The sequence below is a fragment of the Enhydra lutris genome, unplaced genomic scaffold (genome assembly GCF_002288905.1).
Source record: "Enhydra lutris kenyoni isolate GAN:26980312 unplaced genomic scaffold, ASM228890v2 scaffoldscaffold3, whole genome shotgun sequence".
NCBI lineage: Eukaryota > Metazoa > Chordata > Mammalia > Carnivora > Mustelidae > Enhydra > Enhydra lutris.
Window position 1 is genome coordinate 84,157,895 of NW_019154087.1, and position 15,193 is coordinate 84,173,087.

At 47.4% G+C, this 15,193-nt stretch overlaps 1 protein-coding gene across 1 annotated transcript; it reads left to right on the top strand.

Moving 5' to 3' along the window:
• Positions 1-8,756: 8,756 nt before the first annotated feature.
• On the top strand, positions 8,757-11,561 carry LOC111156657 (NK3 homeobox 1). Its single transcript, XM_022517687.1, has 2 exons — positions 8,757-9,027; positions 10,165-11,561. Exons 1-2 carry the CDS (start codon positions 8,757-8,759, stop codon positions 10,581-10,583), a joined length of 690 nt encoding a protein of 229 aa, XP_022373395.1. The 3' UTR covers positions 10,584-11,561.
• The last annotated feature ends 3,632 nt before the right edge of the window (positions 11,562-15,193 follow it).

Sequence of the window (15,193 nt, forward strand, 5' to 3'; positions counted from 1 at the left end):
AGCAGCGAGCCTGATGTGGGACTCGATCCCGGGACTCCAGGATCATGGATCATGACCTGAGCCAAAGGCAGTCACTTAACCGACTGAGCCACCCAGGCGTTCCCCCATGAAAATAATCTTAATGCAAACACTACATAGAAAAATGTAGGGTGCCGAGTGCTATGAGTGGGATGTCAATGCCTTTGACTCTGGGGGCAGGTTCCTACGTCCAGCCTCACCTTATAGAGGGTGGTTTAATTCATCCCTTTGCCCCTCTTTTCAGTGCCTCTGCCTATAATACTCCCGCAAGAGCAGAGCGAGAGAAGCTGGGGAATAGGGTAGGAGGGTAAAGATTCTGGAAGAGGCCAGAGAAGATGCCAGAACCAGGGGCTACATGGTTATTAACACCTGCTATGTGCCTAAGGCATGGGCTGCTGTGATGGCCCTGGCTTTGGAACTGGACAAAGCTGGGTTAGCTCTGAGAACCTGAGCATATTACCTTGAGTCTCTGAGCTTCAGTCTCCTTATCTGTAAAAAATGGGGGGTTTAGTGCAGATTAAATATCTATAGTGAGCTAGTCCAGAGTGAGCAGTCAGTGTCTGCCCATTTGCTCCCCATTTCCCCCACTGTGTGCAGGAAAAGGAGAAGCTGAGACATGGTCCTGACCTTCAATAAGGCTAAGATAAAACCCATACACATGCAATGATTAAATACTCCAAGGCAATAGAGGGTTAAATGCTCAACCGAGCAGCAGAGCCACCAGGGCGAAGACTAGAAAGTCCTACACAAACTTTTGGGTGGAAATTGAGCCAGTGAAGATAAACAAGAGAAGAAAAACGTACACAGAGCATGCACAGGGGCTTGGAAACAGGGCTGGGCCGGACATGAGTGGAAACCCTGCCAGAAGGAGTCAGTAGAAGCAGAAGAGAGTGTCGGGGAGGAGGAGGAGGGGCAAGAGGAGGCAAGGAAGCTGGGCCTCCGTGGAAGGCTCTGGAAAGCCTGGATGAAGAGCTGGGGGATTGCGTTTGTGTGATACGGAAGGTGAGGCGGAGAAGTGCCCCAGGATGGGACATGAAGAGGGATCATTGAGTCAACACACTCTCCTGCACCTCTCTTCGCCAGCTTTATTAGTGACTCCTAGGTCCAGGGTGCCTCTGTGTTCAGCCTCTTTGCAGTGTGCCTGGAAAAAGCAAATTTGATATGTTGCAGAGGTGGGTCTAGGCCTGAACACGACTAGTAGAAATGAGCTATTCCTGGGCACTCTGTGCATGCCAACCTCTGAGTTTTTCATTATGAAAGGGCATCTTGGGGTGGATGAGTGGCTCAGTCAGGTCATGATCCCGGGGTCCTGGGGTGTCCTGGGATCGAGCCCTGTGTCAGGCTCCCTGCTCAGCGGGAAGCTGCTATTCCCTCTCCCACTCCCCCTGCTTGTATCCGGTCTCTCACTGTCTCTTTCTGTCAAATAAATAAATAAACAAAATCTTAAAAAAAAAAGAAAAAGAGAAGAAAGGCCATCTTATTCCTCTCACTAATCCTTAAGGGGGATGCTGTTTTTGCACCCAACTTGCATGAGGAAACGAAGGCATGCTCCGAAAGGTTAGGAGACTCGCCTCAGGCCCCACAGCTAGAGCCTACTCCATTAGCCACTGATCTCCTTCCAAAAAAGGCACCCCCCCCCCCCCCCCGACCCGCAAGCTGTTCTAGGGTCCTAAGACACTTTGGAAGCTGCTTCTAAACAATTCCTTTCCCCCGCAAAAAAAAGTCTTTAGTTCTACTGCAGGGAGGACATGAGGATGGGGAAACAAACAGGACCCTGTCCAGTAAAGATATGGACCCAGCATTTTCATGTTCCTGTCCAACCCGGAAGGACACCGAAGGAAAAAGTTTGAAACCAACTTCACTGAACTTCCAAGAACATGGACCAAAATGTTCTCCCACCCCCACCCCCCCCTTAGAGCCTATGGAAGAATGGCTGGCCCTGTACCAGGAAGGCCTGGTTTTTTTTTTTTTTTTTTAAAGATTTTATTTATTTATTTGACAGACAAAGATCACAAGTAGGCAGGCAGAGAGAGAGGAGGAAGCAGGCTCCCCGCTGAGCAGACAGCCGGATGCCGGGCTCAAAGGCAGACGCTTAACTCACTGTGTCATCCAGGCACCCCAAGAAGGCCTGTTTTGTAGTGAGGACGGTAGGAGTCTCTTTGTTGGGGTGGTGATTATGGTCCATTCCTTTTTTCTTTCTTTATCTTCTTGTCTTTCAGAATTAGCAAAACCAACGTGAAGTGTCTTCATGGAAGATACACGGCATTACGTGTTGAGATAAAGCATAAACTTGTGTGGCTATCCCCAGAATGCCTGGAAACATACATGTATTTTTTTAAAGATTTTATTTGTTTGACACAGAGAGAGAAACAGCGAGAGAAGGAACACAGGCAGAGGGAGAGGGAGAAGCAGGCTTCCCACTGAACAGGGAGCCCGATGTGGGGCTCGATCCCAGGACCTGGGATCATGACCTGAGCCGAAGGCAGATGCCCAACTAACTGGGCCACCCAGGTGCCCTGAAATATATATATATTTTAAGATTTTATTTATTTATTTGAGAGGGGAGAGAGAGAGAGCACGAGCAGGGGTGAGGGGCAGACGTAGGAGGGACAGCCTCTCTCAGGGTTAGCTAATTCCTAGGAACTGAAAACAACTTGCCCATGAGCATGAAATGCAAACCAGCCAATCCTGAGCCCATACCCACAATCACCTCTGTTGTCCAGCTGTCACCCACCAAGCCAATATTCCCCCTGCCCAAATCACTCCAGGGCCAGGCACCAGACAACTCAAGACCACCCTTATAGCCCAGAGCCTGCAGAAATTATTGGATCTATCCAACCCTAAGCCTTTTCCATTCCTTCCCACAATAACCACATAAAGGCTGGAGTCCAGAACTTGCCCTTGCCCTTCCTGCCCCCAGATGCTGGTGCTTCCCCAGGTGTCTTGCCTCTGCTTCTAGGGATCCATGAGTATCAACTTGCTCCTTCATGACAGTCATTTCTGTGTCTGCGTGTGTTACCATCCATACTTGCTTGAAACAAATCCTGGGTGCATTTTTAAAAAAAGATTTTATTTATTTATTTGACAGAGAGAGATCACAAGCAGGCAGAGAGACAGGCTGAGAGAGAGAGAGAGAGAGAGAGAGAGAAGCAGGCTCCCTGATGAGCAGAGAGCCTGATGCAGGGCTCAATCCCAGGACCCTGGGATCACGACCTGAGCCGAAGGCAGAGGCTTAACCCACTGAGCTACCCAGGTGTACCCTGGGTGCATTTTAAGACACATTTTGTGCAGGACAATTCTATAAACCCTGCTCCCACTTTGCACTCAAGAGGGTAGGCGCGGTGGCAGGTTGGGGTGGGCAGAGGGATGGGAGGTGACGCAACAGAAGTGTTTGCACCAGAAGTTCGTGAGCCTGGACCCCCAGATATAGTCCCATCGTCTCTGGAAACCTCAGCTTCTTGCTGAGATCACCACAAAATTATGTTAGCTGATTCTAAACTCTCAAAGTCTTTAGCTCTAAAAGGCTCCTAAATTAAAGGAGCAACATATGAATGCTTACGCTGTAAGAAGTTGGAAAGAAGAAACAGGATACAAAATTATACTTATCCTACAATAGACTAGACTGGAATAGAAGACTGGAAGAAGTTTTTTGTTGTTTTTTAAAAATTTATTTATTTTCCTGTGTGAGAGAGAGAGAGAGAGAGAGAGAGCGAGCACACACACAGGGGAAGCAGCAGGCAGAGGCAGACGGAGAAGCAGGCTACGTGCTGAGCAGGGAGCCTGATGCAGGGCTCAATCCCATGGGATCATGTCCTGAGCGGAAGGCAGATGCTTAACTGACTGAGCCGACCAGGCTTCCCTGGAAGAAGAAAATTTTAATAAAGGGATGGAATTATGGGTCTAAATGCATGTTTCAATTTTTAAAAACGTCTCAAAGTTCATATTAAAGCAGATCTGGTAATCCTCTCTTCATTTCTGGATCCTTTCATAAATGCCTCTGGATTCATTTCTAGATGGTAGAAGTCCAGAATAGGTTTAATTGGGCTAAAATCAAAGTGTCAGCAGAGCTGTTTCTCTTCTAGATGCTCTAGGGGAGAATCTGCTTCATGACTTTTTCCAGCTTCTAGAGGCTGCCTGTGTTCCTTGGCTCAGGCCCGCCCACTTCCATCTTCAAAGTCAACAAAGGTCAGGTGAGTCTTTCTCACTTCCCATCGCTTCTCTGGCTCTGTCTCTTCCCTCCTTCTTTAAGTTGTAAGAACTCTGAGATTACACTCGGTCCACCTAGATGATGCAGAGTGACCTTGCTGGTCCAAGGTCAGCTGATTAGCAACCTTAATTCCATCTGTGACCTTCACTCCCTTTTGTTATCCATCTAGCATGTTCGGAAGTTCCAAGGATTTGGAGGGGGACATCTGGGGAAGGGGTGTTATTTTTCTCTGAAATTCTGTCTCATCAAAAGAGGCCTCCTGCCCTTCCTTTGGGTCTTTCTGATTGCCTTTGCTCCTTGTCACCCAGTTTAAGCTGCACAGACATGGTGAAGAAGGGCAGACCTTGCACTGTGATTTGCCTTGGACCTTGTGGTCCCTTATGGATAGTGCTGCCAGCCTGGGAGATGTCTCCCGGTGCCTAAACCTGGACTTCCAGCCAGCAAACATTTATCGAGCACCTTCTGTGTGTCAAAATCTAAGCCATCTTTTAGGGACAGTATAAATACGAGGATGACGTAGTCCCCGCACAGGGAGCTCACAGTCTAAGAAAGGAGAGTCCCCATCCACATAAACATCCCAGATACAAAGCATGAAAGGAAGGCAATGTGAAGTGAGGTGAGGAGAAGTGCTGTGAGCCGTGTCCCCATTCGGAAGGGACATCTGAGATCTGAGGTCCTGCTGGTGGAAGAGGTGAGCCCAAGCTCAGCTTCCGCTCTACATTTTTAATTTTTTGAAATTATAAATTAGCACAAGAAATTGCTCCCCTGTTCCACTCCCCTGTCCTCTGGATCTGCTGTTTCCTCCTCACTGGTCACAGGTAACTGCTCTAGTGAAATACTTATATCCTTTTAGATATATTCTATATGTGAACATGCTCACATGTAAAATATAGATAACTTGTCACTATTTTTATTCTATAACATTATTTTGCACCTTGAATCAGTCTCTGACCAAAGTGAGGATATTTTCCCAAGTAGTACAACATATATTTGTATATTTCTAGGGTAAGTCTCTAAGCATGGAGTAGCTGTGTCAAAAGACAGGCCCAGTTTTCATCTTGACAAGTTGTCCTCCAAATATACGAAGCCGATTTACTCTCTCTCCCACTTGGTATGGAAACCACTGTTCCTTCACACCTTTCACCAACACTGGACGTCATCCCTTTTCTTAACTTTTGCTAGTCCTATACGTGGAAAAGGGATATCTCAATCTGGTTTTAATTTGCATTTCTCTAATGATGAGTGTAAGCAAAACTTACTTTATTTTAAGATTTTATTTATTTACCTAACAGAGAGAGACACCGTGAGAGAGAGAACACAAGCAGGGGGAATGGGAGAGGGAGAAGCAGGCCTCCCGCTGAGCAGGGAGCCCGATGGGGGCTCGATCCCAGAACCCTGGGATCATGACCCGAGCCAAAGGCAGCTGCTTAACGACTGAGCCACCCAGGCGTACCCCTCCTTTTTTTTTAATGCCTGATCATGTTTTAAATCTTTGAGCCATCTGGGATTTATTTTGTTATAAGAATAGAACTTTATTTTTTCCAAATAACAATACTAGTTATTAAATAATTCACATTTCCTCCACTGATTTGAAATCCCACCAAGCTCTAGATTTTAAAAAGTGAAAGGAGGCCACCTCCAACTCCACTTCATACCATATGCAAAAACAAATTCAAAATGGATCCTGCATCACCCCAGTGGGTTGGGCCTCTGCCTTCGGCTCGGGGTCGTGGTCTCAGGGTCCTGGGATTGGGCAGGCCGCATCAGGCTCTCTGCTCAGTAGGGAGCCTGCTTCCCCCTCTCTCTCTGTCTGCCTCTCTGCCTACTTGTGATCTCTCTCTCTGTCAAATAAATGGATAAAATCTTTTAAAAATAATTTTTAAAAAAGTAACATATAAAACTTCTAGAAAACAACACAGGAGAGCCTCTTCAGGTAGTAGGGAGAAGCAAAGAATTTTCAGGCCTGATACCAAGAGCAAAATATGTAAAAATAAAAAATTAATTGGACTCTACCAAAATTAAAAAGTTTGTGCTGTGAAATACTGTTTAAAAGATGACAAGACAAGTTGGGAGAAAAATCTTTGCAAACCACACATTAAACAAAGGCCCATATAGAGAATATATGAAGAATTACTAAAACCCTAAAGAATTGAACAAATATTTCACCAAAGAGGACATACGGATGGCAAAGAAGCACATGAGATGTTCAATATCATTAGCCATTTGGGAAGTGCAAACTGAAAATATAAGACCGCAGTGAGATATCACTATACACCTCCTACAATGACTAAAATGAAAGACAAGGATAATTCTAGATGCTAATGAGGATATGGACAAACTGAAACACTCAAATATTGCTGATGTAAATCTAAAATGGCACAATCACTCTGGAAAACAGGTTAGCAGTCTCTTAAAAAACTAAACATTCAATTACCATATGGCCCAGTGATTGCACTCCTGGATATTTACCACAGAGAAATGAAAACTCATGTTCACACAAAAACTTTTACGTGAGTATTCACAGCACTTCCTTTTTTTTTTTTTTTTAAGATCTTATTTATTTATTTGAGAGAGAGAGAGAGTGCACAAGCAGGGGGAGCTGCAGAGGAAAAGAGAGAAGCAGGCTCCCTGCTGAGCAGGGAGCATGACAGGGGCTCCATCCCAGGACCCTGGGATCATGACCTGAGCTGAAGGCAGACGCTTAACCTCTGAGCCACCCAGGCGCCCCCAGCACTTTCATTCATAATAGCAAAAAGCTGGAAACGGATCAACTGTCCTTCAGTAGGTAGATAGCTGAACACACTCTGGTGGGTCCATACAGTGGAATACTATTTGGCAATTAAAAGTATAACTATTCATATATGCAACAATCTAAGTGGAACTCAGGGGCATCCTGCTTAATGATGAAAGCCAATTCCAAAAGTTTACATACCATATGATGTTTGATTTCATTCTCTGAAACGGTAACATTCTCTGAATGGTAAACCTATAGAGATAAAGAAGAGATTAGTGGTTGCCAGGGTCAGAGATGGAGAGAAGGGGCTTGGATACACAAATACAAAGAGATAGCTGAGGAAGTTCTTTTTTTTTTTTTTTTTAAGATTTTATTTATTTATTTGACAGAGAGAGATACAGTGAAAGAGGAAACACAAGCAGAGGGAGAGGGAAAAGGACGCTTCCCGCTGAGCAGGGAGCCCGATGTGGGGCTCAATCCCATAAACCTGGGTCATGCCCTGAGTGGAAGGCAGATGCTCATGGACTGAGCTACCCAGGTGCCCCCGAGGAAGTTCTTTTGTGGTGATAGACCAATTTTGTATCTTGATTGTGGCATTACAAGAATCTATGCATGTGATAAAATTGCATAGAACTATAAACACACATATAAATGAATGCAGGTTTTGAAAATGATGAAAATAAACTCTGTAGTGTAGTTAACAGTAATGTACTGAGGTCGATGTCCTGGTTTTTACATTGTACTGCAGTTAGATAATATGTCATCATTGGGCGAAATTGGGGGTACTATTTCCACAAACTCCCGACAATCTAGAAAATGTTTAAAATACTTTTTGAAATGAAAAAAAGAGAGAGAGAGAGAGAGAAGAAAAATCACCTTTGCCAAAGACCTTCCCACCGTACATGGCATGTCTCTGGTTGCTTTATCCACAAGAACCTACTCCCTCTCTCTCCTCCCCAGACACACAACATGACATCCTTTTGAAGTTTCCAGTGGAATGCAAGTTGCCTTAGACTAGGAGGTACAGAAAAGTTGCATATATAAAAATAGTTCAAAAGAACACCAGCATATCAGATTCACCAAGTTAATATTTAACCAGTTCATTTTATCACATGGGATCTATCTCTCCATCTCTATCACTGTTTCAGAATCATGTGATGGTAAGTTCATCCATCCTGAGCCTCTGCCCCTAAGTATTTTAATGTTCATTTCCTAAGAACATTCTCTTACACACTCACAGTACTGTTAACTTCAGTAAATTTAAACACTGAGTCAATACTTTAATCCATGGTTCCTATTCCACTTTTATCAATGGCCCCAGTGACATCCCGCCCAGAATGGAGCCTGTCGACCGTGTCTTTGAAAGCCTTGGTAGATCCCGTCTGCTACCAGTCTCTCCTTGTCACGGGGCCCTCGGAATTCGCATCTGTAAATTGGGATCTAGTCATCCCCCAACCCTTTGTGAGCAAAGGCGCTGTAACAATCTACGCGACTATCTCTCTTCTGCATCATTATTCCCCAGAGGGTCTGAACTTCCGTCGTGGGTCGGAGCTGGAATTTAGGGAGGAATCCTTCAGAGAAGAGGTGACGGAGACCGTGCGAGGGACTCCCCTTTCCACCCCCCTCACCTGGAGCGCGGGCGGCCAATCGGCGGCGCGCCCCGGATCCGGCGGCCAATGGAAGGGCGGCGCGGCGCGCTCCCCCAGGGCTATAAGTGCGCCGGGGCGGCGGAAAGTGAAAGTGGTGCGGAAGCCGAGGACGCCGCTGACGCCGCCGGCCTGCAGCGGAGCCGAGGGGATGCTCAGAGCTCCCGCGCCGTGGCCGGGTGAGGCGGGGGCGCCCACCCAGTCCAAGCCGCTCACCTCCTTCCTCATCCAGGACATCCTGCGGGACGGCGCGGAGAGGCGCGGCGGCCACACGAGCAGCCCGCAGCCCCCGCGCCAGCCGGACCCGCCGCGAGACCAGGAGCCGGAGCAAGGAAGAGGCGGCGCCGGGGCGCCCGAGGATGAGTGGAGCGCCCAGTCGGGCGCCGCGCAGGAGGCCGAAGCGCACGCAGAGGGCGAGCCAGGTGAGCAGGCGGCGAGGCTGCGGCGGCCGGGCTGGGCCAGGGTGCGGTCCCAGAGGAGGGGCGGGCCGGCCTGCGGGCTGCACCGGCGCGAGGTCGCGGAGCTCCGGCTTCAGGGATGCGGGGCCCCGCGGCGACAGGCCAAGGGACCTCACCTCCTCCCGCCGGGGGCGCGCCTCGGAAATCAACTCTGAGCCCCACCGTCAGGGTGGCGCAGGATTTGTACCTGGGCTGGACTCGCCGGGCACCGAGCTCTTTGCTCCGCGGGCTCTGGCTCCCAGGGCTCCAGAGTGAGCTCACACGCGGCGCCCCGAGCCCCAGCGTCCCAGGTGAAGACCGCGCCACGCGCTCCCAGCCCCCGCGGGACCCTCGATCCGCGCCCGCCCCGCGCAACCTCTTCGCAGTTACAGTTATATATATATATATATATATATATATATATATATATATATATATATATATATATATGTAACAAGTAACTGATCAGGGTTTGACAGGCGAAGACTCCTTTGCTTCCCAACTCCATGGGCAGTAAAACTGCATTCTGAAGGTCCCTGCGGACTTCAGGAAATAGAACACCGTTAGAACGTTTAGAGCAGATTTCTTTCCTTGTCCTGTCACTTCGGATGAGGTGTCCTAACGGCCTGTTTAGAAAAAAAGGGGGCCTAAAGCCAGAGGAGGAACTTGCCCTTTGCCTGCACCGCCTTTCCTGTAACACAAACCCTCTCCCGACATCCAAAAGTTAATGCTCATGCCTTTGGGTCCTGCTTTACCAGCAGCCTGATTTCTGTGTCTTCCCTGCCTGGCTTCTCTTCTGGCTTCACTTCTCCCACCTCTTCTCAACGCACACACATCCAGGACCCTAGTGAATTCTCCTGGACGATATGGCAGGAAGCTCTATCACTAGAAGCTTCTAACTTTGGGTTCTTGATGACTGTTAGAAAACTAATACATAATATACATATTCACTCACTCCCCACTCAGGAGAGTTCCTTAGTCATGTGAAAAAAGTGAAATGTATCCAAGATGACAGTGGGCTGTTTGTTCACTCACTGAAGAGATAAGGGTGGCTTGAATTCTGTTCTCTTCCCTCTAACATGTAACCTTTTCCTTCCCATCCCTCCTCCTTCTCCTTTCCAGATAGACACTTGGAGACTTATCTGTTGGACTGTGAAAACAGCGCAGACTCCTTACCAAGCCTTCCGCAAACCTCGAAACAGCCACAGAAGCGCTCCCGTGCTGCCTTCTCCCACACTCAGGTCATCGAGTTAGAGAGGAAGTTCAGCCACCAGAAGTATCTGTCAGCCCCTGAAAGGGCTCACCTGGCCAAGAACCTCAAGCTCACTGAGACCCAAGTGAAAATATGGTTCCAGAACAGACGCTATAAGACCAAGAGAAAGCAGCTCACCTCGGACCTGGGAGACCTGGAGAAGCACACCTCCCTGCCAGCCCTGAAAGAGGAGGGCTTACCCCAGGCCTCCCTCATCTCCATGCATAACAGCTACCCTTACTACCCCTACCTGTACTGCTTGGGGGGCTGGAACCCACCTTTCTGGTAACGCCAGCACAGATGACAATCCTAAGTGGTCAGACACTGCCTTCCCTGGGTCGCATCTCTGGAAAGCAAAAGGCCAGCCAGGCTCAGGGAGGCCTGAGGAGCGAGAGGCGTGCATACTGACCCCGCCGGAGGCTTGCATGGACACCCCTGATTCTTCCCTGGTGAGCCAATGAAAGATCTGCGATAGCAAATAATACCCAAATAGATCCCCCCAACACATGATATGGCACTTTGTTTGCTCTTAGAGACCTCCGCCGAGTGGGGAGGGATAAAATCAAGCACTGTTTCTAGCACTTCTGTGGTTTTGTGTGAGTTGTCCCCATCACCCCTAAGGATGCTGATTCCACTCCACCTCTTGCGTCACTGAACATCGACCCTGAGAGTGCAAACCTGAGGGGGAAAAGGATGGCCAAGACAAGGGTGTTCCCTCCCGAATTACACTTCACTTCACAAACCTCTCACGGGCCTTCGAATGCGATCGGGGTTCCTCTCTGTCCCCATAAGAGAGAAGAAGACAGAGGCTGTCCCAGGGAAGCCTGTCTGCTAGGCACAGACTGGCATGGGAGATGGGGATGGGTAGGAGATGAAAACGTGAGCTGCTTCTTCCTTTTTAAATAATGCACCAACCTAAGTATTTACAGGGTGGCCCAAGCAGAACAAGAAGCACTCACTGCAATTCTGGGACAAGTTGTGTAAACAGAAGTTGTAGTGCATTAGGTGGGCCTGGGACAGAAGACTCTCTGGGTGTCAGAGAACGGCCTGAGGAACCTCTGCATTGCGGCTGGGTGGTTGGGGGGTGGCACATGATTTTTGTTAATAAAGGTAAAAAAGCTTCCTCTGGACCTTTTTGCCCTGGGCCTGAGAATTGGAATGAGTAGTTTGCTGGAGTTTTCAGGCTGTAATTCATACTAAACCGTGCCAGATCACATGCTTCTTTCCTGTAAGCTCCTGCCTTCCGTCCTTTTATTTTTTTGTCCCTTTTCCACAACAGTCACCCACCGAAGGGCTTCTTTTCAACCCAGACTTTTAGTCTGGCTGCACCTAACATATGCCTTCCTTATTTAGCCTGGGATCTGGGGGGGGGGGGGTTGTTTTGTTTTTTTCTTTTTTTTCCCCCGAAGCTTTATCTCTCCTGGGTTTAAGGGGAAAAAAAAAAAAAAAGTAGGGTAGGGGGAAGATTCTGATTTGGCTAAAAGACTTTTTTTTTTTTTCAAACTAGCAATTCTTACATATTTTTTTCCTTTAAAAACGTACATTAAATCCCAAATCCTATTTAAAGATTTGACAGCTCGAAAAGGTCACCGCTGCTTTTATAAGACTTTCGGTGGCTCTGTTGTTACAGTTCAAAGTCAGACAACCCTCTGGGATCCCTGCAGGCCGAGGAGTTTAAGAGGTATCGGGCTTTCACACACGGAGAACACAGGGCAAAAAAAGAGTCGGGCACCACGAGCTGTCCAGTGGAAATGCGGGGTTCATGGTCAGGGCGGAAAGAAAAGGCAGCTGGGGCCTTGGGGAGCTGGGTCCCTGGCTACAAGCTGATGGGGGGCTGATAGCCCTTGGCCAGCAGGGGTTAGGGAAAAGGAAACCCTTTTCAAAACACATTACTGTGGCGTCCATCACCAAACAAATGAAAATACTTCGGGAGCTGTATTTAATGCTCATAAAAAACGGGTCCCCCAAATGAGTCACCTCGTGACTTCAACGACAATGAGAGGAGGGCAAAGGAGAAATGTGGCCACACTTCTGTTTCTACCCGACTGTCTAAGGTGACCCAGCGGAGGGCAGACGTCAGAGCAGAAGAAGCCAGTTACTAATGAGGGTACCCCAAAGCCTGGAAATCTCTTGATCTCACTACTTAATTCTGTTTAGTGAGAAACCTTTCAATTTCCTCCTATTAAAAGGGGCGATTTACTGTTGGTGGCAGAACTGCCAGAGTTGATAGAAAGTTGGCCCGTTTCACCCCATTTTCTCCTGCTTGGGCTCTGCATGGAAATACTGTTAAGACACTCAGCTGCTGACAACATCAGGGGCGCTGACGGCAGACTGGCCTAGATCGCTTGCTCCTGTCACAAGGCTTTGAAGAGAAGCATTCAGTTCCCATTCCCCCCTCAGTACCCTTTCTCACCCCACTCTCTCAATTTAAGTCTTTTCACCTACCATTCTGCAAGTATTAGACATTTTACAGTGATGTGTGTATGGTGTTGCCAAAAAAAAAAAAAAAAAAAAAAAAAAGTCTTTGTTTAAAACTGCTTGGTCTATGAATGCATCTCGCTCTTCCTCCACTGGAGCTTGTTACTCCCCCATCTCCGAACTGGTAGAACAGCACTGGAAGAACTGGTGTCTGGGTATCTGATAGGTGAACTAGAGGGTGCCCCGACCGCCTCACCCCAGACAGCCTCTTTCCATTCCGTAATTCAGTCTGGGCGCTCCACCTGCCTAGCAAACTCTGCTCCAGTCTGTAACGTGAAAACCTGTGACTTGAAGTTTAGTAATGAACCCCAACCAAACTTTATTTTTCTAAGTATTTTTGGCAGTGTATGAGTGTTTTAAAAATAAAGCAGTGACTTTATTAGACATCTTTGCGTATGGGTTTTTGTTTCCTAAAAGCTGCGTGCTTTTGAGCTTACCTATTTCTGGTTACCATGTTCTCCCTCCCTCAGCCTGCCTGACTAGAATCTAAGGAGACCAGATAGTCAAAAGCAGTAGCTTACCCAGTGCCCAATGATGGTTATTCTTTTGTAAAAGCACCGCCCCTCCACCCCCCCATTCCTGGTAAATCTGTGCAAGGGAAAGTACTTTCTGCCTTCAGTTTAAAAATCATCTCCAGCTCCTGCCCTTTTGTTTTTAAATAGAGAACATCAGGTATTTTCCTGTATTTCTGGAAGATCCTGACGGGAATTTGGAGAGCACAGCAATACTTCTTCTAAAATTCCCCTTTCTGGGGCACCTGGGTGGCTCAGTCGGCTAAACTTCTGACTCTCCCTTTCTGCCCAGGTCATGATTTTGTGGGGGTCGTGAAATTGAGCCCCACATGGGGCTCCGCACTCAGCAGGGAGTCTGCTTGAAGATTCTCTCCCTCTGCCCCGCCCCCCACTTATAAGGGGTCTATCTTTCTCTTAAATCTTTAAAAATATTTGAAAAAATAAAATTTTGTTCCATCTCCCACCAGCCCCTCCCACTGCAACCCTCCCCTGGTCCTCTGGTGTGTGCATCTCCCTGGAAATGTCACCTTCATTCAGGGCGGAAAGACCGCTTGGAAGTAACACCTTTGAATTGGGTTCACCAATTATTGAAAATGGGTTTAAAATAAAATACATAGGGGAGCCTCAGTGGCTCAGTTGGTTAACAGTCTGCCTTCAGCTCAGGTCATTAACCCCCGGGGCTTGGGATCAGGCCCCACATCGGGCTCCCTGCTCAGCGGAGAGTCTGTTCCTCCCTTTCTCTCTCCTTCTGCCTCTCCCCCAGCTTATGCTCACACTCTCTCTCTCAAATAAATAAAATCTTAAAAAATATATATATATAGATATATATATATATACATATATCTATATATAGAGAGATATATATATCTATATATATATAACATATATAACATACATATATCTATATATATATAACACATCCTTCATCTGCCTGCACTTAAACCCTCATTAAATCCCACAAGCAGGGTGTCTCATGCACCTGATTACCTGAGAGAATTGCTGCCCCCTCAATCCTTTAAGGAAATAGAAGCTTAAAGAGTAAAGTGCTTACTCGAGGTAAAACATATCATAATTTCAAAGTTTGCTCTAATCCTTTAAGTACATTGTACACACAGGTGGGGCCTCCCCTAGCATGTTCACATCATGAGATTTAACTCTTTGCACAAATCCATAACCATCCTCCCCTCCCCTGGAAGGCCATTAGCTCTCAAATTACAAAGGGCTCTTGCAGTAAATTAACAGATGTGGATTTCTTTTTTTAACCATTAAAAGTAACTAATCCAGGAAATTAAACAAAAATGTCTCATCTCTAGAGACACTTCCCTGCCTCCTCTTCTTTGTCGCTTTTCCAACTTTCCCTCAGTATCTCTACTAATCTCATACCCGTCGGCTTCCAGAAACTCTCCTGAGCATGCCACATGTTTGTGGTAGCTGGAATTCCCGGGCCATCTCTCTCTCAAGTTCCTTCAGGTGCAGATTGCTAGCGTCACTAGCTTTGTCCCTGGTGGTCCCTTTGGTCCTGCCAGGGCCTCCTTAGGAAGGCCAGACCTGTCAGAAGGGGAAATGAACATGAGAGTTCTACACCTGACAAAAACGTGTTCCTTTAACGACAGAGCACGTCGTCCTTCCAGGGTGCTGCTCAGATCACACACCCTAAAGCTGGCCTCCGAGGGACCAGTAAAGAGAAAGTCATTTAGCTGGGGTCCTCGTGATGGAGAGCTGTAGGCAGAAGATTCACTGAGAATGCACTCAGATTCCCGACCCCAGAGGAGGCGAGGACGGCGGAGAGAGGAAGCTGACCCCCAATGCAGGTGCGACTGAGGCCTCAGCCAATATGTATATTTTTTGATTTTAAAGAGTTTATTTATTTGAGAGAGAGCGCGAGAGAGTGCGTGAGAGAGTGCGTGAG